Source organism: Argopecten irradians, chromosome 7, assembly GCF_041381155.1.
Source record: "Argopecten irradians isolate NY chromosome 7, Ai_NY, whole genome shotgun sequence".
In the NCBI taxonomy this organism is placed as follows: domain Eukaryota; kingdom Metazoa; phylum Mollusca; class Bivalvia; order Pectinida; family Pectinidae; genus Argopecten; species Argopecten irradians.
This window is the reverse complement of record NC_091140.1, coordinates 10,775,323-10,801,973: the sequence shown is the minus strand read 5'-3', so window position 1 is coordinate 10,801,973 and position 26,651 is coordinate 10,775,323. Positions and strand designations below refer to the sequence as shown.

At 35.0% G+C, this 26,651-nt stretch overlaps 1 protein-coding gene across 1 annotated transcript in view; it reads left to right on the top strand.

The window, feature by feature from the left end:
• The first annotated feature begins 595 nt into the window (after nt 1-595).
• The window catches only part of LOC138327532 (uncharacterized), a 33,585-nt gene continuing 7,529 nt past the window's right edge, over nt 596-26,651 (top strand). Inside the window, exons 1-12 of the mRNA XM_069273701.1 lie at nt 596-862; nt 1,342-1,391; nt 3,305-3,491; nt 6,125-6,164; nt 7,313-7,378; nt 8,620-8,686; nt 9,098-9,178; nt 10,000-10,077; nt 20,837-20,906; nt 21,514-21,578; nt 24,540-24,606; nt 26,327-26,375. Coding sequence (XP_069129802.1) covers nt 746-862; nt 1,342-1,391; nt 3,305-3,491; nt 6,125-6,164; nt 7,313-7,378; nt 8,620-8,686; nt 9,098-9,178; nt 10,000-10,077; nt 20,837-20,906; nt 21,514-21,578; nt 24,540-24,606; nt 26,327-26,375 — 937 coding nt within the window. The 5' untranslated portion in view covers nt 596-745. The remainder of the gene's footprint in view (nt 863-1,341; nt 1,392-3,304; nt 3,492-6,124; nt 6,165-7,312; nt 7,379-8,619; nt 8,687-9,097; nt 9,179-9,999; nt 10,078-20,836; nt 20,907-21,513; nt 21,579-24,539; nt 24,607-26,326; nt 26,376-26,651) is intronic.

Sequence of the window (26,651 nt, the reverse complement as noted above, 5' to 3'; positions counted from 1 at the left end):
GAATAAATTTTAATTGGCTTGCGGTATAGTCTGAAGGTATCATAAGGTACCGTACATGTCTTGTAGGCACAACCAGACATTAGTTACATGTAGCCTATCATTTTATTGTAGATCTCTACATACAATCCATGTTTCTGATATATTACAATATGTATATATATAATTTAAATATTGTATCTGTATAGTGGTTTCAGGAGCAACATATTTTGAATTTTCGCGACATGTCAACATATAGCAATATATTAACATACACACGTAGCAGATGTCTCTATGAACATCTGTTTACTATTTAATTTCGTGCTGATCATGAAAGGACCGGATTAACTAGTATACATGCAAGTGCGACAGGGATTTAAAGTACAGAGGGACTAATGCAGGAGTATTTTCCCTGTTTGCCTACGAACGTAAGATTTTTATACTCTTGGGATAAAACAATATAGAAAGCATTTATTAATCTTGTTCTGACAACAAACTGAGTCCTCAAATTCTTTGGGCGCAAAAAAACTTTTTTGTTAAAAAAAAACGTTACCGGAACCAACCACGAGTTATCGTTACTGTTTTGTGTTGGGGCACCTTGCGGGGGCGCCACTGTTAGTTTACATCCGGTGAGGTACACGTTGAACGAACCCAGTGACATGTCACATCAAAACAATATTAGATATATTTAACTTATACAGAAACATGGCCCCGGCAGGATATAATTGAAATCAGACATCCAAGCGATATTGTTAAACTCAAAGCCAATATGACAGCCGGAGGAGATATGGGGAACGGCTCTCGACACCCAGTGAAAATATTCGCCAACATTTTCATTTCGTTCATTGGCGCTGGTGTTCTTGGGCTTCCTTTTGCTTTTAAAGAAGTGAGTATAAATGTTACTGTATTTTTTAAATACTCCAAGAACATGATTTTGATATCTGGGTACGATATAAATGTTATGACTACAAGAGTGTCGAATTATGCACATATTCACAGGTACGGTTGACGAACTTTCACCTGTTTACTAATACCAAATTATCTCGGGACACTAATTTTTGCTCCTGTCAATCATAAAGATATTCCCTTATGAAGTAATAAAACACTTCTAGTATTCACAAATCAGTCAGAATATGTTTAATAATATGTTTTATTATTTTAGGCATGATAACACCACAGGAGTTTGACGTTATGTCAATAATAAATAGTATAAATATATAAAAATTACTCCTATGTAATATATTTACACTATACTGATTGACAGAACGCCAAACTCCTGTGATAATAATGTATAATCTTTTTTTTAGGAATGTGGAATTGTTTTATGTCTTGATTTTCAAAACCAACTGGAATATTTCCTTTCAGGCAGGAATCTTGGAAGGGATCTTCGTAATGACAGCTGTTGGAACGTTGAGGTGTGTAGCATACAGAATTACACTTGGCATGATATAGTATAACGACAACAATTTTAATCATGGAATTTATCAAAGACAACTGTGTTGGTCACAGTCGCTCATTGATTAAATAGTCAAACCAGCCTGACAGATCTACATGAAGGGAAGTTAGAATTATCCTTGAAGAGAAACTTTTTATAAGCCTAGCTGCTATTATGCACTCCCCTTTTCATGATAAGATCATGATAATGTTTTAACTCTTTCTGCACTCGTGCATTAATCTGTTACAGAAAACATGGCTTTTAACCTTTTAGACAAATTATATAATTATTATATGTTGTGATTCACATATTTTGATGAAATTTATATAGTTAAAATAATAGTTTAAAATAATCAACAATAAACTAGTAACTGTGCATACATCTATCTGAGACAAAAGCTATCTGAGACAAAAGCACAGTTGATGCAGACACTTAAGAATGACAGGGCGCGAATTTCAGGCTTTTTTACTTGCTTTTTGCAAGTAGATCAACCAGAATAGCAAGTGAAAAAAATATGCACTTGCATATTTCAGCAAGTGGTTTTTATTATGGACAACTGTAAAAATGACAAAATGATTTTGAAAAATTGTTTTAATGGAAAATATGGGGACACAGTTCTTATTATAATAATGTTGATATACCTTTACACAGTAACACTTCACATCATCATGCAAAAATAAATGATTTTACATATAACAAAATAGTAATTTGAATACAAATATTTAATTACAAGTAAAAATATATTTTAGCAAGTACAAATTTAGGGCACTTGCTATTTTTAGCAAGTGGCAAAAAATGTAAAATTCGAGCCCTGAATGACTGGATATCTTGAGTTCATCTGATTTTGTTTCTGGACGGAATTGCTCGTATTAATTGGTTTGAGTAATAGAAGTATTTATTGAGGTAATTTGTACATGTTCATATAATTTATAAGGGTAATAAACAGATTTCCAATGGGTAATTTACTCATGTACTCATCTTAACTGGTTTATATTACAACACAACTCCTCCAGAAAATAGGTGGGGCGCTAATGAAAAGTACTCTCTAGTGCCTATCAAAATTTTGCTTGAAAATTACTACCCCATCTGATGTAGTATAGTCTGCTACCTGGTATTACATGGAGTAGCAGGGGTAGCACAGAGAAGGCAAGTTTGATCTAAAGTGTTAATGGTAGGAGTAATTGTTCAATGATGCAAGTTTACATTTTGTAACTAAAAAGTACAACTTTTTACATACAATCTGTATTGAGATTAATATTTTGAAAATAACAATTTGTTCTAACTCGTGTCTGACAAAGTTAATATTAATCTATTAGGAAGGCCTAATATTAGTAGATCTCTTTACGAATACAGAGGTATTTATATCAAGATACACAGGTTAAGTCATATATAGCTATACTATTGTAAAAACCCTGGTGCTCTAGTCTATTATACACATGCAAATATAATCTATATTACAATTTTTTGGCAGAGGTGGGGTCATAGTCCTTATAAGTTACACAAGCTTTTCTTGTTGATTTTAGATCTTCATGTTGCAATCTTTTGCTATAACTTTTGTAGAAAAGTCTTTTGAAAACATATCATATATAAACTTGTATTTTCAACCAAAAGAAACAGGTATTGTCATATGTACTTGCCAATTTTGTCAAACTTAATAGAAAAAAAATGTATAGATGTCTTTAGGGTTAAAACCCTTGCCAGGATCTCACATATTTAATTAAGATTTAAAAATGTAGCTATCATTACAACAAGAAGGCTGAGCTTTATAACTTTTACTTAAGTGATTATTGTATCATTAAATATTGTAGTCTAACATACACACTATTGTCACAGGTATATATATATAAAGACCTTAAATTCACTATTGAAAGTGTTAGATGTTTATTGTTGTAGTGTTAAGGCAATGATGCTGATAGTGGACTGTAAATACAAGCTTCTACAGGACAAAAAAGTTGAGGAACATCGGGACAGCAAGCACAGAAAGTACAAAGAAAAAGAAATAGAATTGAATGATGATGGATTGGCTGAACAGGTGGAAATTGTGAATCTATTAAGTGGGGATCACGAAATACTACCTCAGGTAAATAAGTGGGGATCACGAAACATTACCACAGGTAAATAAGTGGAGATCACGAAAAACACTACCACAGGTTAATAAATATAGATCACGAAATATTACCTCAGGTAAATAAGTGTGGATCATGAAATACTACCTCAGGTAAATAAGTGGAGATCACAAAACACTACCACAGGTAAATAACTGGGGATCATGAAATACTACCTCAGGTTAATAAGTGGGGATCACCAAATATTACCACAGGTAAATAAGTGGGAATCATGAAATACTACCTCAGGTAAATAACTAGGGATCACGAAATATTACCTCAGGTAAATAAATGGGGATCATGAAATACTACCTCAGGTAAATAAGTGGGAATCATGAAATACTACCTCAGGTAAATAAGTGGAGATCACGAAACACTACCTCGGGTAAATAAGTGGGGATCACGAAACACTACCACAGGTAAATAAGTGTGAATCATGAAATACTACCACAGGTTAATAAATATGGATCACAAAATATTACCTCAGGTAAATAAGTGGGGATCACGAAATACTACCTCAGGTAAATAAGTGGAGGTCAGGAAACACTACCTCGGGTAAATAAGTGGGGATCACAAAATACTACCACAGGTAAATAATGATGATGGACTGGCTGAACAGGTGGAAATGGTGAATCTATTAAGTGGGGAACACAAAATACTACCTCAGGTAAATAAGTGGGGATCATGAAATATTACCTCAGGTAAATAAGTGGGGACAGGAAATACTACCAAAGGTTAATAAATATAGATCACGAAATATTACCTCAGGTAAATAAGTGGGGATCATGAAATTCTACCTCAGGTTAATAAATGGAGATCACGAAATACTACCTCTGGTAAATAAGTGGGGATCATGAAATACTACCACAGGTTAATAAATATAGATCACAAAATATTACCTCAGGTAAATAAGTTGGGATCATGAAATACTATCCAGGTAAATAAGTGGGGATCATGAAATACTATCCATGTAAATAAGTGGGGATCATGAAATACTATCAAGGTAAATAAGTGGGGATCATGAAATACTATCCAGGTAAATATGATGGGATCATGAAATACTACCACAGGTAAATAAGTTTGGATCATGAAACACTACCACAGGTAAATAAGTGGGGATCATGAAATACTATCCAGGTTGATAAGTGGGGATCATGAAACACTATCACAGGTAAATAAGTGGGGATCATGAAATACTACCACAGGTTAATAAATATAGATCACGAAATATTACCTCAGGTAAATAAGTGGAGATCACGAAACACTACCTCGCGTAAATAAGTGGGGATCACGAAACACTACCACAGGTAAATAAGTGTGAATCGTGAAATACTACCACAGGTTAATAAATATGGATCACAAAATATTACCTCAGGTAAATAAGTGGGGATCACGAAATACTACCTCAGGTAAATAAGTGGAGGTCAGGAAACACTACCTCGGGTAAATAAGTGGGGATCACAAAATACTACCACAGGTAAATAATGATGATGGACTGGCTGAACAGGTGGAAATGGTGAATCTATTAAGTGGGGAACACAAAATACTACCTCAGGTAAATAAGTGGGGATCATGAAATATTACCTCAGGTAAATAAGTGGGGACATGAAATTCTACCTCAGGTTAATAAATGGAGATCACGAAATACTACCTCTGGTAAATAAGTGGGGATCATGAAATACTACCACAGGTTAATAAATATAGATCACAAAATATTACCTCAGGTAAATAAGTTGGGATCATGAAATACTACCACAGGTAAATAAGTGGGGATCATGAAACACTACCACAGGTAAATAAGTGGGGATCATGAAATACTATCCAGGTAAATAAGTGGGGATCATGAAACACTATCACAGGTAAATAAGTGGGGATCATGAAATACTACCACAGGTAAATAAGTGGGGATCATGAAACACTACCACAGGTAAATAAGTGGGGATCATGAAATACTATCCAGGTTGATAAGTGGGGATCAGGAAACACTATCACAGGTAAATAAGTGGGGATCATGAAATACTACCACAGGTTAATAAATATAGATCACGAAATATTACCTCAGGTAAATAAGTTGGGATCATGAAATACTACCACAGGTAAATAAGTGGGGATCATGAAATACTATCCAGGTAAATAAGTGGGGATCATGAAATACTATCCAGGTAAATAAGTGGGGATCATGAAATACTATCCAGGTAAATAAGTGGGGATCATGAAATACTATCCAGGTAAATAAGTGGGGATCATGAAACACTACCACAGGTAAATAAGTGGGGGATCATAAAATACTACACAGGTTGAAGTAGAATAGGAATGGAAAATGAAACTTTATGTACAAAACACATACACCACCATCACAAGCCTTATATCAATTACATTATTTTTAATTTGACATCAAAACAGATGGGTACAATGCTAAAGTGTGGTTGTCTCCATTTTCTAAAATATAATATTATATGTTTGCCCTAACCCATTTAAACTATCCCCAGAAATAACCAATCTTGTGTTAAAAAAATATTTTCCACCACCCGTATCACTTCCCTACCTTATACCTACAGTACCCAGTATGTCAGATAATGATATTTGGTGTATTGATCGTACTTTGTAGACTGATGAATACAAGCCTGAAATGTCTTATGGGGATGTTGGTAAGTACTATACCCACTATATAATTCTATGTTTTATATATTTGGGCATTGCGACCCATGGTTGATACACTTTCGCAGTCTGTGACGTTAACTTTCTTCACTGCTTGTCCTTTGGGCTACTAAACCCAAAAATTTTACTAGTCCCGCTATTTAAACACTAGTCTAAAGTAAATATGCAGAGGGTTTGCTTCAGCACTTTGGTCATCATCAGTTTACGATTTTTGACCCAAAGTACAGTCTGGATACATTCGTGAATGCAAATTCTAATAAAATATCATGCATCTGGACTGAAATAACCGCATATAGAATGCACTCAAAATGTGTTGAAAATGCAATTGACCGCTGCAGATAAAATATTTTATTTTATTAATTGGGCAGGAAGCTATTAGTCCAATCAGACTAGTTCATTACAATTAGCACTAGTCTGGCCATAAAATTACTTGCCGTGGGCATCAGACTAGCGCTAAAAGTCACAGACTGCTTTCGTAGTGTAGTATGATCACCTTGTGGGTCTAGATCTCAGACAATGATGTTGGGGACTAAACATTAATCATATTTCTGAAATCTGTGTTACATTTATTGATAAAGTATTAATGAAAATAGATTGCATATAAGTATTCAATTATTGAATGATGCAATGTTTGATATGCCTTACATGAAAGACAACACATTGTTATGTAGAGAAATTTAGATACTTGAGATATCTTTAATATTTTTAACAAATACAAGGTTTTCCAGATTCTACAGTATTAGATTAATATAATACAAATTTCAGAAACGTTTGTGGCATGGCAAACGTTGCATTATTCATTGATTGAATAATTATATGCAATCTATTTTCATTTATATTGCAATAAGGCGCATTCATATTATCAAAAAATCATTAAGTTAGTATTCAATAATTTGTATTTACATGATATGTATATATTCATAAAATTTCTATACTGTACCAGTATGACACTATGTGAAAATTTTGTCTTGTATGGAAACTCCAGTTGCAGGTGTTTGACATATCACTTCTGTAGAATTTGATACTTGTTTTTCTCTTACTACGAAGTATTATATATAATCATTATGCATTATTTTAGTAACATCTCGGATTTAAAGATACATGTATATACATGACGATTATTGTATTTCTGTGGTAGGATATTATGCACTAGGCCATTCAGGACGGGTTCTTGTTGATGTTGCCATTCTAGTTTCACAAACAGGTAAGTAAAATAAAACGGACATTACACAATATTAACTGACATTACATATTAAACTCGATCACCTGTTGAGACATAGAGAATACACGGTTAGTATCTTACAATACAAGGTTAATTTTGGTGCGAGACTTTGGAAAGCCGAGATGACGAGGCTTTGCCGAGTCATCTCGGCTTTCCGTGTCAAGCACCAAAATAAACCTTGTATTGTAAGGTACTAACCGTGTATTCTGTTTATCCTGCAACCATTATGGCTTTCAAAACGAAAGCAAATTGACAGTTCCTTACTTTTTTTCGCTTGAAGCGAGACGCTTCTTTGATGCGGAGGTAAAGATTCATTCACTTAACCGAATGAGAGTGTGCTCCTTTTTACTGCCGTGGGAAATTAATAAGCGCATTCACAAACAGTAACCGTAATTCTATTCAGGGTGATATATCACTGAAAGGAAATGAAAATACTCAAATAAAAACCAATATTCATTAAAGAATTACTTAACAATACATACCTTTGTCATGAGCCAAGAAAAAGACGACACCGCCATACGAGATTTTCGATATCGTAAAATTGACGTCATTTCGATGAATGTGACGTCACGTTTTAGCGGGACTGAATGATGTTTCATTCACCGGAAGGTTCAAGTTTTGGGTCAAGTTAGAAAAAGTTCTGTCAGATATGAAACAAATTCACGTGATCGTATTGACGGATAAAGCATATCGTATTGACGGATAAAGCACAAGTTTATCCGGCAGTAGTTATCGGTCAGTATGTGGGACAGTTGCAGGATAAAGTGCATTATATGTATGCTGGAGAGTCACTTCCACTGTCATTTCATCATTTAAGACTAAGTGTGTTGTTCCTCAATTGTTGAAGGTCTGGATTCCTAAAATTGTCCTGTGTTTTTTCTGCATTATAGTATTGGGCAGGCAGCGTTATCCAGGTCTATTGTGTCTGGTCCTATCCCATAGTATCCTATCCTGTACTGTCCCATATTATTTGACAGAGGCATTTTTAGGTCTTACACATGTTTCTAGTTATAATTAAAGACAATTTGTATACACGTAATTGTATAAAAATGTAGCTTGAATTAATTATGATGTGATGTTGAGTTATCTGACCATTATCCTGTCTTAACTATAGCCTTTAACAATTAATGATTCAAAGAAAACAAAACGAAAAGGGCAACAACTCTTGTTAGAGAAGGTCTTTGCAAGTGCCATTTTATAAAGATGCTTTTATGTGTTTTCAGGGTTCTGCTGTGCCTACTTGATCTTCATCACTGAAAATTTATCTGACTACATGCGGCATATGAAACTGTAAGTTGTGTTTAGGTTACTGCATCCTTGATACTCCAGGAGTTACTATCACTGACATAGGTGGATATTACATCAGTGATAGTAACCCCTAGAGTATCAAGTATGGGGTTACTGGTAATTCACTGATTAATTAGGTATAAAAGATCATTGAGATTTTTATTGGTAATGAAGTAATACTGAAACAAAACAAATTGACTTATCAAAGTCATTTATTCTAAATATTTATCTTCTACTTGAAGAGGAAGTTATTTGAAAGTCATTATTATTGCTGCAGAGAAAAGGCTTGTTACAATACTATATTATATATATAATTTAAATCATAATTTTGTATTCAAGCTTTTATCATTAATTGTAACATTTTGTCAAGACTACCCTGTATAAGTTGATGTTAATTAAGTGTTTATTTTACAGTATCCACTGGCTGCTACTGTTGTTACCACCTCTATGCCTTATGACGTTCATCAGGCATTTGGGTAGTTTAGCTATCACCAGGTAAGTTGCCATAAATTATTATACAGAGTAAATTTGATTGTAACAAGATTTTCAGTTATAAATCAGCAAGCATGGCTTGTGATTTGGGGTCATGTGTATAATTTTCTATTTATAGAATATACCACCGATCAGCCATCACTGATACATTGAATCTGAGCAATCATATCAAGAGTTTCTTATGTCAGCACAGTACCATTGCATCTTGTCCAATTTCAATTTCATGGTGGCAAAACTTCTAATTAAAAGGTTTATATTTCAAGTTTGTATATACCAAAGCTCCTACGGCCATTGCTTGATTAAATTCTAAATTACATTTCCAGAAAATAGCAGTTTGATTGCTCAGTGTTCTTACCTCTGTAACGGTAGACTAAATTTGATGTAATTTCCAGTTTGATGACCCAGTGCTTCAACCTAAACTAAATTTCATGTATTGTAATTTCCAGATTGATGGCCCAATGTTCTAACCTAAACTAAATTTGATACATTTTAATTTCCAGTTTGATGACCTAGTGCTCTAACCTAAATCAAATTTGGTACATTTAAATTTTCAGTTTGATGGCCCAGTGCTCAAACCTAAACTAAATTTGATACATTTTAATTTTCAGTTTGATGACCCAATGCTCAAACCTAAACTAAATTTGGTGCATTTAATTTTCAGTTTGATGGCCCAGTGCTCAAACCTAAACTAAATTTGATACATTTTAATTTTCAGTTTGATGGCCCAGTGCTCAAACCTAAACTAAATTTGATACATTTTAATTTTCAGTTTGATGGCCCAGTGCTGAAACCTAAACTAACATTTGATACATTTTAATTTCCAGTTTAATGGCCCAATGCTCTAACCTTCTTGCCTTTGCTGTCGTTATCTGGTTTGACTTTGATCATATCCACAAAATAGAGTGAGTATATCATTATCACAGAATGTATTCAAACATTATTATGATTGTAACTATTTGGGTTGTGCTATGTTGATGCATTGAGCTGCTACTACAGAAGACTGAGATGTGACTTGAACATTAGTGGAATTACAAATGCTGGCTTGCTGCTTAGCTTGGCACTTAATACTTTCAATGATTGACAAGTTACATTTTCATCTTCTATTATGTTTCAAATATCACTGAAACTTCTCATTGTACTAACAGTTTAGTTAAGTTTGATTTCTTATTAAAGGGACAACTCAGTCTAAGTGTACAATGAAATTTGCATATATATCCGAAACAAACCAGTTCTAAAGGAAATTAGATTAGTTAGTTTTTAACTGTGATATGCCAGAAAAGCCCAATGTAGTGAAATGTTTGTGAAATGTTAAAATTCAATGGCTGTCCACCATTACACATTGTGGTCAGACGTCTTGTATCCCGAACTCTGTCCCTTGCCAGTGTAGTAAAGAATTTTTGTCTAGAACTACTCATATCGCTCTTACAGTAGTGTGTTTACATTATTAGGTGCATGTTCTTGTCTAAATATAAATTCACCAACTCCTCAGTGGTTATGTACAGTGTATAGCATTAGTTTAACATACGTAACTTTGGCTTGGATATGGGTACAGCATGTATACATGTTATACATGCTTAATTGTAGTGGTCAAAGATTTGGAATTTCAACGGTATTGATCAAAATTAATACATAACAATGTCATGAAATTTGGCAATATTTATTGTTATATTTTTCATAAGGAATGTAGAACAATACATTTATGTCATTTTTTGCTTCATGGTTATGTAACAGAATTAGCCTCACTGAACTGTCCCTTTAAGACTTCATTTTAGATTTACTTTATTTTTACACATATATATATTTACTGGTGCATGTATGACTTGTTATATAGAAGGTGGTAAACATATAACCTTCGGTAATCCCTGTTGTGAAAGGTTACCAGTTATATACATCATCAACTAACTTATCATTAACATCTCATAAGCATGACATCATGGACTGCATTATTGATACCAAGAAGATCACTTTGTTTATAAAATGGCATCTTCAAGCTAGAATTGCTTGCATTATGGCTACAATTTTATCAAAAGTTTTACCCATAAAACATTTTGGTTTTGTGACAATACAGGAAATAATTGATTTGATCACCTCACTAAACGACTTATAATGCATGTCTGCTTGTCACTAACAATGAATGTTGCTTTTTCGTTTCCATTAGGCGCGGGTAAGTTACAGATTCTGTTATTTCAAATGGTACCTGGTATATTGGCTGAACCAGTGAATAGGGTATTCATTGGATTTCCTTGGGTGTTTTTGTAGTTATTGTAGTATAATGGAGGACATATTCTATACATGTATCTTATATAACTCTGGTATGATTATAAAAATGATGTATTTTCATGGATGTAATCAAAGATTGTCATGATATTCATGATTGTTAAAATATATTTAGGAATTATTAATTGTCTTCTAAGCAACTTTTGAAATGATACAATTTGCCTTTTTCTCAAACATGAATTAAATGTGTTAGCGACTAGATAAAAAATAGCTAGTTTAAATACATAAATGAACAGGCAATGTTATTTAACATAAATTACACATGAATCGGTTAAAAAGATTATTGACACATACAAAAAGTATAATGATTCAGAAATTTTCACTTGGAAAAAAAATCCTATGTTATTCACATGGTGCAATGTTTACTGTGCACTGTCCAATTTTTTTATTTAATGCGTCACGGTCAATAATATTGACACGTGTCAATGATGTATAAAGCCAGGGCACTCTTCCTGTAGATTGCAGTAGACCAATAGTTGATATAAGCTTGTCTTCCTCAGCTAAAAACAAGCCTTCTACAACATGAGATAATGTTCCACAGCTTACCATTGATACAATGTATAGGCATATCCCCTTGTAAATCATCCATGATCTGATGTAAATAAGCCCCCATATCATGTACACAAACTCAGCTCTTGGACACTTGGTCTTTCTGTTGCTATTAATTTTCTGTGTCGTCCTGTAAAAGAATTATCAATGTTCTGAAAATGAGCACCCTGCTAAAGTACATGTAAATGAGCCATATCTTTTGAAATTTATTTGAAGGTTATTTATATTCTTCTGAGATTTTGTTCAGTCAAATGTAATGCTAACTTTGAAGTGTTAAGCAAACATACACCAACAAATGTAAAGTTAATTGTATACACAGTAGAATTAGGTAAATGAACTTAATTATTGGCAAACATTATGCCTTCTGATAAGTCTTGATGAGTTCTTTATCCCTTCACCACATGCAAGCCTACCAGGGTACTTTACTATAAACCAGCTTTATTTTGTTTCCCATGCAACAGATGTACTTTCAGCACTCGCCATCATCAAGCCAATATCTGGAATTTTAATTCAGTGAAATTTTTTCAGGAATGTTCTACATAAATCAAAACATTAACTGATACTATTACTCAATCCATAATCATCTAATTTATTTTCACCTTTGGCCATAAAACTTTATCTTTATGTCATCTGATCCAGAGGGCCTAGTCATTGTGCTGTGTCCATCGCTATGTGCTCCACTACCCATAATCTTTTCATTCAAACAACTTCTTCTCAATAACCAAAAGACATATGCCACTCATACAACTTCTTCTCAATAATCAAAAGACCTGTAGCATGATGGCATGAACGGCTACCAAGTTTGTTCAAACAAATGACCTTGACCTTCATTCAAGGTCACAAGAGTCAGATACGCTAAATATTTAAACAACTTCCTGTTAATACCTGAGAGGCCTAGAGACCTGATATTGGACCTGTTGCATGCTGTGATGAAGGACTTGTACTATCAGATTTTGTCTAAATGAATTATCTTGATTGTCATTCAAGGTCACAGTGATAGAAAAGGCTTAAGCCTTTAAATGATTTTTGTGAATAAATTAAGAAGCTGAGAGACCTGTTATTCGGCCTGTAGCATACTGGGATGAAGGACTAACTACTTTGTTCAAATAAATGACCTTGACTTTTATTCAGGTATAGGGGTCAAAAATGCAAAATTCTTCAAACCACATCTTGTGAATAACTTATGAGGCCTAGAGACGTGCTATTGGGCGTGTAGCATGCATGTTGGTATGAAGGGCTAGCAAATCTGTGTACATTAATGACCTTGACTTTTACAAAGCAAGGTAACAGCTGTCGTCAGAGACTTAGAAGTCATGCTGAGAGTTCCTAGTGTACAATGCCTTAATTGCTTGTCAAAGAAAAGGGAAGCATTTTCAGCCTTCATGTATTTGATTTGTCTGTAATTTGATCCCAAAGATTTGTTACAAATACTTAATTTTGGCTGTGCTGTATTGTGTAAATGGCCTTGTCATGATCAGATGACCATTAATGGCCATGGGACCTCTTGTTGACAGTAATGATCATGATCAGATCTTCCAAATTGATATTGATGTGTATATAGAGTCAATGGGAATTCTGTGACACAAAGCTGATTTACAGTATAACATACTTTCCAGTTAAGTAAGCACCTGTCCTAATTGTAGCACCGTCTCCATGGGGAGGAGGTAAGCAAATCATACAGTACAGATCTACAGAGCTTTCCTGTTAAGTAAGCACTTGTCCTAATTATAGCACCGTCTCCATGGGGAGGGGGTAAGCGAATCATACAGTACAGATCTACAGAGCTTTCCTGTTAAGTAAGCACTTGTCCTAATTATAGCACCGTCTCCATGGGGAGGGGGTAAGCGAATCATACAGTACAGATCTACAGAGCTTTCCTGTTAAGTAAGCACCTGTCCTAATTATAGCACCCACCTCCATGGGGAGGGGGTAAGCGAATCATACAGTACAGATCTACAGAGCTTTCCTGTTAAGTAAGCACCTGTCCTAATTATAGCACCCACCTCCATGGGGAGGGGGTAAGCGAATCATACAGTACAGATCTACAGAGCTTTCCTGTTAAGTAAGCACCTGTCCTAATTATAGCACCCGTCTCCATGGGGAGGGGGTAAGCGAATCATACAGTACAGATCTACAGAGCTTTCCTGTTAAGTAAGCACCTGTCCTAATTATAGCACCCGTCTCCATGGGGAGGGGGTAAGCGAATCATACAGTACAGATCTACAGAGCTTTCCTGTTAAGTAAGCACTTGTCCTAATTATAGCACTGTCTCCATGGGGAGGGGGTAAGCGAATCATACAGTACAGATCTACAGAGCTTTTCTGTTAAGTAAGCACTTGTCCTAATTATAGCACTGTCTCCATGGGGAGGGGGTAAGCGAATCATACAGTACAGATCTACAGAGCTTTCCTGTTAAGTAAGCACCTGTCCTAATTATAGCACCCGCCTCCATGGGGAGGGGGTAAGCGAATCATACAGTACAGATCTACAGAGCTTTCCTGTTAAGTAAGCACCTGTCCTAATTATAGCACCCGCCTCCATGGGGAGGGGGTAAGCGAATCATACAGTACAGATCTACAGAGCTATTCTGTTATGTAAGCACCTGTCCTAATTATAGCACCCGTCTCCATGGGGAGGGGGTAAGCGAATCATACAGTACAGAACTACAGAGCTATTCTGTTATGTAAGCACTTGTCCTAATTATAGCACCGTCTCCATGGGGAGGGGGTACGCAAATCATACATTACAGATCTACAGAGCTTTCCTGTTAAGTAAGCACCTGTCCTAATTATAGCACCGTCTCCATGGGGAGGGGGTTAGCGAATCATACAGTACAGATCTACAGAGCTATTCTGTTATGTAAGCACCTGTCCTAATTATAGCACCCATCTCCATGGGGAGGGGGTAAGCGAATCATACAGTACAGATCTACAGAGCATCCTGTTAAGTAAGCACTTGTCCTAATTATAGCACTGTCTCCATGGGGAGGGGGTAAGTGAATCATACAGTACAGATCTACAGACCTTTCCTGTTAAGTGAGCACCTGTCCTAATTATAGCACCGTCTCCATGGGGAGGAGGTTAGCGAATCATACAGTACAGATCTACAGAGCTTTCCTGTTATGTAAGCACTTGTCCTAATTATAGCACCGTCTCTATGGGGAGGGGGTAAGCGAATCATACAGTATGGATCTACAGAGCTTTCCTGTTAAGTAAGCACCTGTCCTAATTATAGCACCGTCTCTATGGGGAGGGGGTTAGCGAATCATACAGTACAGATCTACAGAGCTTTCCTGTTAAGTAAGCACCTGTCCTAATTATAGCACTGTCTCCATGGGGAGGGGGTAAGCGAATCATACAGTATAGAACTACAGAGCTATTCTGTTATGTAAGCACCTGTCCTAATTATAGCACCCGTCTCCATGGGGAGGGGGTAAGCGAATCATACAGTACAGATCTACAGAGCTTTCCTGTTAAGTAAGCACCTGTCCTAATTATAGCACCCGCCTCCATGGGGAGGGGGTAAGCGAATCATACAGTACAGATCTACAGAGCTATTCTGTTATGTAAGCACCTGTCCTAATTATAGCACCCGCCTCCATGGGGAGGGGGTAAGCGAATCATACAGTACAGAACTACAGAGCTATTCTGTTATGTAAGCACTTGTCCTAATTATAGCACCGTCTCCATGGGGAGGGGGTACGCAAATCATACATTACAGATCTACAGAGCTTTCCTGTTAAGTAAGCACCTGTCCTAATTATAGCACCCGTCTCCATGGGGAGGGGGTAAGCGAATCATACAGTACAGATCTACAGAGCTATTCTGTTATGTAAGCACCTGTCCTAATTATAGCACCCATCTCCATGGGGAGGGGGTAAGCGAATCATACAGTACAGATCTACAGAGCATCCTGTTAAGTAAGCACTTGTCCTAATTATAGCACTGTCTCCATGGGGAGGGGGTAAGTGAATCATACAGTACAGATCTACAGAGCTTTCCTGTTAAGTGAGCACCTGTCCTAATTATAGCACCCGTCTCCATGGGGAGGGGGTAACGCGAATCATACAGTACAGAATCTACAGAGCTATTCTGTTATGTAAGCACCTGTCCTAATTATAGCACCCGCCTCCATGGGGAGGGGGTAAGCGAATCATACAGTACAGATCTACAGAGCATTCCTGTTAAGTAAGCACTTGTCCTAATTATAGCACTGTCTCCATGGGGAGGGGGTAAGCGAATCATACAGTACAGATCTACAGAGCTTTCCTGTTAAGTGAGCACCTGTCCTAATTATAGCACTGTCTCCATGGGGAGGGGGTAAGCGAATCATACAGTACAGATCTACAGAGCTTTCCTGTTAAGTAATTAAAAATAAGCACCTGTCCTAATTATAGCACCCGTCTCCATGGGGAGGGGGTAAGCGAATCATACAGTACAGATCTACAGAGCTTTCCTGTTAAGTAAGCACCTGTTCTAATTATAGCACCCGTCTCCATGGGGAGATTGTAATTATATAAGCGAATCATACAGTATGGATCTACAGAGCTTTCCTGTTAAGTGAGCACCTGTCCTTATTATAGCACCGTCTCTATGGGGAGGGGTAAGCGAATCATACAGTACAGATCTACAGAGCTTTCCTGTTAAGTAATTAAAAATAAGCACCTGTCCTAATTATAGCACCCGTCTCCATGGGGAGGGGGTAAGCGAATCATACAGTACAGATCTACAGAGCTTTCCTGTTAAGTAAGCACCTGTTCTAATTATAGCACCCGTCTCCATGGGGAGATTGTAATTATATAAGCGAATCATACAGTATGGATCTACAGAGCTTTCCTGTTATGTAAGCACCTGTCCTTATTATAGCACCGTCTCTATGGGGAGGGGGTAAGCGAATCATACAGTACAGATTACAGAGCTTTCCTGTTATGTAAGCAAGCACCTGTCCTAATTATAGCACCCACCTCCATGGGGAGGCTGTAAGCGAACCATACATTACAGATCTACAGAGCTATTCTGTTATGTAAGCACCTGTCCTAATTATAGCACTGTCTCCATGAGGAGAGGGTAAGCGAATCATACAGTACGGATCTACAGAGCTTTCCTGTTAAGTAAGCACTTGTCCTAATTATAGCACCGTCTCCATGGGGAGGGGGTAAGCGAATCATACAGTACAGATCTACAGAGCTTTCCTGTTAAGTAAGCACCTGTCCTAATTATAGCACTGTCTCCATGAGGAGAGGGTAAGCGAATCATACAGTACGGATCTACAGAGCTTTCCTGTTAAGTAAGCACTTGTCCTAATTATAGCACCGTCTCCATGGGGAGGGGGTAAGCGAATCATACAATACAGATCTACAGAGCTTTCCTGTTAAGTAAGCACCTGTCCTAATTATAGCACCGTCTCCATGGGGAGGGGGTTAGCGAATCATACAGTACAGATCTACAAAGCTTTCCTGTTAAGTGAGCACCTGTCCTAATTATAGCACCCACCTCCATGGGGAGGGGGTAAGCGAATCATACAATACGGATCTACAGAGCTTTCCTGTTAAGTAAGCACTTGTCCTAATTATAGCACCGTCTCCATGGGGAGGGGGTAAGCGAATCATACAGTACAGATCTACAGAGCTTTCCTGTTAAGTAAGCACCTGTCCTAATTATAGCACCGTCTCCATGGGGAGGGGGTAAGCGAATCATACAGTACAGATCTACAGAGCTTTCCTCAGTTAAGTGAAGCACCTGTCCTAATTATAGCACCCACCTCCATGGGGAGGGGGTAAGCGAATCATACAGTACAGATCTACAGAGCTTTCCTGTTAAGTAAGCACTTGTCCTAATTATAGCACCGTCTCCATGGGGAGGGGGTAAGCGAATCATACAGTACAGATCTACAGAGCTTTCCTGTTAAGTAAGCACTTGTCCTAATTATAGCACCCGTCTCCATGGGGAGGGGGTAAGCGAATCATACAGTACAGATCTACAGAGCTTTCCCGTTAAGTAAGCACCTGTCCTAATTATAGCACCCGTCTCCATGGGGAGGGGGTTAGCGAATCATACAGTACAGATCTACAGAGCTTTCCGTTAAGTAAGCACCTGTCCTAATTATAGCACCCATCTCCATGGGGAGGGGGTAAGCGAATCATACATTACATATCTACAGAGCTTTCCTGTTAAGTAAGCACCTGTCCTAATTATAGCACCACCTCCATGGGGAGGGGGTAAGCGAATCATACAGTACAGATCTACAGAGCTTTCCTGTTAAGTAAGCACCTGTCCTAATTATCATATAAGCACCGTCTGCATGGGGACGGGGTAAGCGAAACTGTACTAATGAGTTCATCTTACCTGGCCTGACTTTCAATTAAATTCTCATTATCAGCATTTTCATGAAGTTACATAGTATTTCTAAATTAATCCATTAAATGTTGATATTCTTTTAAGTTAAATTGTTTTCCTGTCAATCGTCTCTATACTCTACAAATATAAATGGATGTTAATTGTTAAAATAAAACATTGAAATTTAACAAGTTCTTAATCTATTGTTTTCATGGATCAGCCGAGAGTATCTATGTTTGGTGATTTGTAATGGTCAGATAGTTCAAGCTCGTAATATACATCAAACGAATGTAAATAATATGTATACATGTCGCGTTCTGTATCTTTCAGAGACATCCCTTATTGTGTTGCTGGTTATTAGTCTGATGTGGTATATTTATGAGTCACCGTTACCCCAGTAACGAAAGCTGGAGCAAAGATTATTTTATTCTGTGTTTTACATGTTGATTTTAAAGGTTAAGCACCACATGTATATAGAAACAGAAAAATTTCTTTCTTTTTTTTAATTAATTTATCAAAAGGGGTTTGAGGTTAAACTTTTCTAGATCGTGTGAATTTCAAAGTAATTCATTTTGTACAGAAATATACCTCAATTTTCATAACATCACACCATTTTGACAGCCAACGTATTTTGATTAGTTGAAAAATTTAATCTTTTATTAGGATATTTAATATCATTATTATATTGCGTCTACAGTACTTAAGAGATGCTCCATCACCGACAGAGCATAAATGATATTTATCATTTGAACAATATTTGGTGTTTTTTAAATCGGGTATATATATGTCTAATCAGCACAAAACATAATATAACATCATTTATTTTGCCTTTGGTGCATGCACAATCAGTACTTCATTCCATATAGGATAAAGTGCCACAGATTTTTTTCGGGATGCAATTAATTATTTTTTGTATTTTTAACTTGAAGTAAAATTAGAAGCTCAAACTTTTTAATGGTGGTAATGGTGTAAAGTAAGAAACTTTTGTAACTGAATAAAAATACTAAATCGTCTGCTCCTGTTTTTGATAGTGAAAAAATACCATTTGTCAGCAGTGGAGCATCTTTAATTAAAATTTCTATAAAATGGTGAAATTGATACGGTATTATAATTAGTCTGCGTTTGAAGTATGAATTAGTCGAGGTTGATACACAGCTGATATAAGTTGTGAAATGAGGGAATAACTATATAATATTTCACTGTAACAGCTGTGTAGAAGATATCAGCAGTTGATGAGGTCGGCATTTTAAAATTATTTAATCATTTTATTTATACAGCTCTTTTTAATTAAATACTGTTACACAACAGTACTTGTTTTGATGTTTGGGAAATAAGTTGGTGTTTTGAAATTGTATTCTGTAATTAAAATTTATGGTATTGGTATATTTTCATCAGATGTCATTATTTTATTTTTTGATATTTTAATTTTGATATTTTATGAAAATAGTAACTTCATATTGAATTTGAAGTCTTCAGATTATTTCATTTTTGTCTGTATAATACAAGTTCATTGAAGCATTGAATGTCTTTCAGTTTACATAGTCATAATGAATGCCATTTGAGAAAGACGTTCAATGCTAATATATTTACATTTGAAAACAATTATAAAATTCAAAGAGATTTTGCATTTATAATGAATAAATGATTCATTATTATCAAAGACAGAAGAGCTGTTTGAACAACCATCTTCAAAGATAGCTGGCACAACAATTGTGACGTCACAATGATAATGATGTCATAATAAGGGGATGGCAGTTTATATATAGTTTGATGAATGCCAATTGCACTTGGTTAGGTTACATAGTGGGAGTGCAATAAAATGAAAATATATACAATTAGCTGTGTGTACATGTAATTATGATTTTAAAAAATGAGAGTTGTATATGAGCTGCATGCACTTTAAAATTAAATATTAGAAATTCTGAAACATCACAAGCACATCCCAGCATCATATTATATGAAATGCACACTCAACTTTACCAAATAAGGAGAAAACAATAATTATTTTTAGTAACAATTATTAAATATACAACCGATGCTGTCCAGTTAATTGTGAACTTTGAGGTAGTTCACTTGATGATAAGCAATAGTAATTTAAACTTTATTTAAAATTTTAACAATGGCAATGTAAACATAGTAAACTAATTTTTACACTGTATTAGTAAAGTTTCTATTAAATTATTTGATTAATATGATTTAAAGAACGATCAAATGCAATTTAATTCAAACTCAATTAACTCTAAATATATAGTTACAAAGTACATAATGCACATTAATTAGAGAAAATTACCTGGTGCTTTGTGGGAAAATAACTTTAAAATGTTCATCAAATCAACTTTCAGTTACTAGTTATATATTATGACTTGATCAATTACATGTGAACAGTTTTAGAATGCTGATAAAAATATTTCGAAATATGTTTACATTTGTGAAAAGCTTATGTGTTTTCAGGATATTGCCACAGTTAAATTTTGTACTTAACACAAGATTTTGTTTACAGGATGCATCCAAAGAAAATGTCCATCAATGGATTGCCTTTTTTTCTTGCCATTTCAATATATTGCTACGAAGTAAGTAGGACTAATTTTCTTCTTTAGAAGAACATCAATACATGTATACACATGTATACAAAATTGATATATAAGGCATTTATTTATATGTATAGTGATAAAATAAATTAACAAAGTAAGAAAGTATAACTTTTCGAAACCAATTCTTGTCTAATCCAAATACGTGTGTAATTGTATGGCACTTTCCTTAATCCTCATTAAAAGTAATGAAGACTTGCCTTATCTGGAAACCTGTAGTAGCTATTCTGTCTTAACATTGAGTTACCTCTCTTGTGGATAGGTTTACAATGTGACCTCATCACTTTATGAGCAAAAATCAAGATCCTTTTTCTGAAAAGAATGACATTATGCTCACAAACACATGACGTCACAATTAAAACCAACCCAAAGCTTATTCCACTACTGTAATGTACATGTATACTTGTATAGGGTAGATAACTCTGTAATATGTACATACAGAATACCGCCAAATCTGCTGGTCTTAGTGATGTCTGGTTTAGACAAATTTAACTGTAGAAGGATTTATGAGGACAAATAAATATGTGATGCTCCTGTTTAAGTCTCATTATTATACCCTACAAATTAACAATACACTTTTTGTTTTCAGGGGGCTGGCATGATCTTATCTTTAGAAAGTTCTTTAGCAGAAGAAGTTAGACATCAATTTAAAAAGTGAGTACATACACATATAATTGCGACGATATTGATTTCTCATTAATGATATTAGCATGATATTGAATAATTAACTTTTATTTGTTTTCATACTAAATCCGACTCTCTGATTGACAGATTCTTTTTCTTCATATACTGTGGAAAAAAAATCTGAGAAGTGCATGAAAATGCGACTTAATCATGATGTCACAATAGAGACATTGACGTTGCATACAGATTTAGGAAAAATAACCCATTGGATAATCAATGGAATAGTATATGTTTAAACATATTTAACGTTATTAAGGAGTCTGAAAAATTAATTAATAAGCATTGAAGTAATTATTTTTTTAATTACGCAGATTCTCACAGTTTGCAAACAAAATTTCTTTCATAACATCAATCCTTAAATGAATGAGTCATGTAGTTTATTTAACATTAGATTTGATACATACTGATTTGTTTAAGGATACATACAGTTGCACTTGGTATACTTTGAACTGGGCCCACCGTTGGTGACCATGTACATGTTGCTATAATATATAGGGTTAAAGCATAAACTAGTGTTTGGAGATGCATGTTAGAGCACTGGTCTGACAACTGCATTTTCCTTTCTCCAGTTATGGAATTTTTAAGTTCCCTCAAAGGTGTGGGGAACTTATTGTGTTTGCTCCGTTTCTTATTCCTCTTCAGTACAGAACCCTCAGAGGAATTCCTGAATGGCTGATCCTCGGGTTGGGCGTTCATGAATTACCCCTCTGGTTGTGATTTTGTTGTCATACCCTCTAGGCAGGGAAAGATTCCTATTAATATACCAAGCAAACCAAACCAAAACTTTGTAAATGTATAGGGAATGATTTATACCGTTAAACTGTAAATGTATAGGGAATGATGTATACAGTTATACTGTAAATGTATAGGGAATGATTTATACCGTTATACTGTAAATGTATAGGGAATGATGTATACCGTTATACTGTAAATGTATAGGGAATGATGTATACGTTAACTGTATATACGTAACTGTAAATGTATAGGGAATGATTTATACCGTTATACTGTAAATGTATAGGGAATGATGTATACCGTTATACTGTAAATGTATAGGGAATGATGTATACCGTTATACTGTAAATGTATAGGGAATGATGTATACCGTTATACTGTAAATGTATAGGGAATGATGTATACCGTTATACTGTAAATGTATAGGGAATGATGTATACCGTTATACTGTATAATGTTATAGTATGATGTATACCGTTATACTGTAAATGTATAGGGAATGATGTATACCGTTATACTGTAAATGTATGTATAGGGAATGATGGATATATACCGTTATACTGTAAATGTATAGGGAATGATGTATACCGTTATACTGTAAATGTATAGGGAATGATGTATACCGTTATACTGTAAATGTATAGGGAATGATGTATACCGTTATACTGTAAATGTATAGGGAATGATGTATACCGTTATACTGTAAATGTATAGGGAATGATGTATACCGTTATACTGTAAATGTATAGGGAATGATGTATACCGTTATACTGTAAATGTATAGGGAATGATGTATACCGTTATACTGTAAATGTATAGGGAATGATGTATACCGTTAAACTGTAAATGTATAGGGAATGATGTATACCGTTATACTGTAAATGTATAGGGAATGATGTATACCGTTATACTGTATATGTATAGGGAATGATGTATACCGTTATACTGTAAATGTATAGGGAATGATGTATACCGTTATACTGTAAATGTATAGGGAATGATGTATACCGTTATACTGTAAATGTATAGGGAATGATGTATACCGTTATACTGTATATGTATAGGGAATGATGTATACCGTTATACTGTATATGTATAGGGAATGATGTATACCGTTATACTGTATATGTATAGGGAATGATGTATACCGTTATACTGTAAATGTATAGGGAATGATGTATACCGTTATACTGTAAATGTATAGTAGGGAATGATGTATACCGTTATACTGTAAATGTATAGGGAATGATGTATACCGTTATACTGTAAATGTATAGGGAATGATGTATACCGTTATACTGTAAATGTATAGGGAATGATGTATACCGTTATACTGTATATGTATAGGGAATGATGTATACCGTTATACTGTAAATGTATAGGGAATGATGTATACCGTTATACTGTATATGTATAGGGAATGATGTATACCGTTATACTGTAAATGTATAGGGAATGATGTATACCGTTATACTGTAAATGTATAGGGAATGATGTATTGATACCGTTATACTGTAAATGTATAGGGAATGATGTATACCGTTATACTGTAATGTATAGGGAATGATGTATACCGTTATACTGTAAATGTATAGGGAATGATGTATACCGTTATACTGTAAATGTATAGGGAATGATGTATACCGTTATACTGTAAATGTATAGGGAATGATGTATACCGTTATACTGTAAATGTATAGGGAATGATGTATACCGTTATACTGTATATGTATAGGGAATGATGTATACCGTTATACTGTATATGTATAGGGAATGATGTATACCGTTATACTGTATATGTATAGGGAATGATGTATACCGTTATACTGTATATGTATAGGGAATGATGTATACCGTTATACTGTAAATGTATAGGGAATGATGTATACCGTTATACTGTAATGTATAGGGAATGATGTATACCGTTATACTGTAAATGTATAGGGAATGATGTATACCGTTATACTGTAATGTATAGGGAATGATGTATACCGTTATACTGTAAATGTATAGGGAATGATGTATACCGTTATAATTGTAAATGTATAGGGAATGATGTAAACCGTTATACTGTAAATGTATAGGGAATGATGTATACCGTTATACTGTATATGTATAGGGAATGATGTATACCGTTATACCTTTGTTGGTAAAACAGTTGTGAGTTGTTATTAACATTAGGCTATTCCTTTACAGATATTTTGTTAGTACCATGGTGATAGTCACAAGTATGTATATATCATTTGGAGCCTGTGGCTACTTGGTAAGTATACTGCCACTGCTTAGCACTATTCATTATCGCGTGTTTTCAGTACTGAAATATGGAAATTCATGAGACAAAAATGGCATTTATATAAATATCTTTTATCTAGTTCATACATGTATTGTACAAGTTTACAAGGGCTACCTGATATTAAAAATGGTTTCAGCAGTCAATGAACAGGTGTCTGCTCTACCTGTAGTCCTACACTAATTCAAATTATATTTAATATTCATTGTTGAATTTTTTTAATTATCCCCCGCCCAACAAAGTTGGCGGGGGATATACAAATGGGTTCCGTCCGTCCGTCTGTCCGTCTGTCAGTCCATCCGTCCGTCTGTCCGTCCGTCCGTCCGTCTGTACGTCTGTACGAATGGTTTCCGGAGCATAACTCTAAAACCGATAGAGATATTTCCACGAAACTTCATACACACATTGGTCTTATGGTCTAGTAGTGCCTTTTGCTATTTTTAGGTTTTCATTTTTTGCACTTTTTCCGTACCATGGAAACATTGCTGAAAATATCATATTTTTGTACCAGGTTCGTTTCCGGAGCATAACTCTAAAACCAGAAGAGATCTTTCCACAAAACTTCATAGACACATTGGTTTGACGGTCTAGTAGTGCCTTTTGCTGTTTTAAGGTTTTTTACTTTTTGTACTTTTTTCTGTAACCATGGAAACATTGCTGAAAATGGCAGATTTTTGTGTAAGAATCGTTTCCGGAGCACAACTCTAAAACCAACGGAGATATTTCCATGAAACTTCATAGACACATTGTTCTTATGGTCTAGTAGTACCTTTTGCTATATTTAGGTTTTCATTTTTTGCATTTTTTCCGTAACCATCGAAACATTGCTGAAAATATCATATTTTTGTACCAGGTTTGTTTCTGCAGCATCACTGGAAAACCGGTTGTGATATATGCACGGAACTCATAGGCACATTAGTCTTATGGTCTAGTAGTGCCTTTTGCTATTTTAAGGTTTTCACTTTTTGTTATTTTTATTGTAACCATGGAAACATTGCTGAAAATGGGAGATTTTTGTGTAAGAATCGTTTCCGGAGCACAACTCTAAAACCAGCAGAGATATTTCCATGAAACTTCATAGACACATTGTTCTTATGGTCTAGTAGTGCCTTTTGCTATTTTTAGTTTTTCACTTTTTGTGCTTTTTTCTGTAACCATAGAAACATTGCTGAAAATATCATATTTTTGTAGCAGGTTCATTTCCGGAGCATAAATCTAAAACCAGCAGAGATATTTCCACGAAACTTCCGTCATAGACACATTCTTTCTTTTTATGGTCTAGTAGTACCTTTTGCTATTTTTAGGTTTTCATTTTTTTAACTTTTTCCGTTACCATGGAAACATTGCTGAAAATATCATGGTAAATGGTAAATGTTACTTTGCAAAACTCCACCCATTTTTGTGTATATAGTCTAATATATATGTCAAGACTGTTTACCTGATTCAACAATTGCAGCCCCGCTCTACTTGAATTATACTCCATCTTTCTTTAGCTCAACTTCCTTTTTCCTGGGTTTTTTTTCCATACACATAAGTCTCCACAATCAAACTTACTTCAGCTTTGATATCTCAATTGGCGGGGGATCTGAATGACTATGTCCTTGTTGTTATACAAATACATCTGTTACTTACATCTGTACATAAACTAATTATACATATGATTTACATTATGTACATGATTACACTTTTTCAGTCCTTTGGCAAAGAAACCAATGAAATAATAACACTAAATCTACCAAAAGGTATATATAATAAGCCTTAGATGTTCCAATTATATAGACACATTATTCCTTACCGGCTACGTATATTGGGATTTTATATATAATTCTGAAAAATGCCATCATAACATCCCGTTATAGTTTATCTATCATTCAGTTAATCATTATCCCTGGTAATGAGTTTTCTGTATAAATGAGATTAAATTATTTTCACAAGAAAATCACATTTAACAATAATTTAAACTTTTGAATTAATATCTGATCTTCTTGCATATCATGTAACTATATGTAAAAAGATTT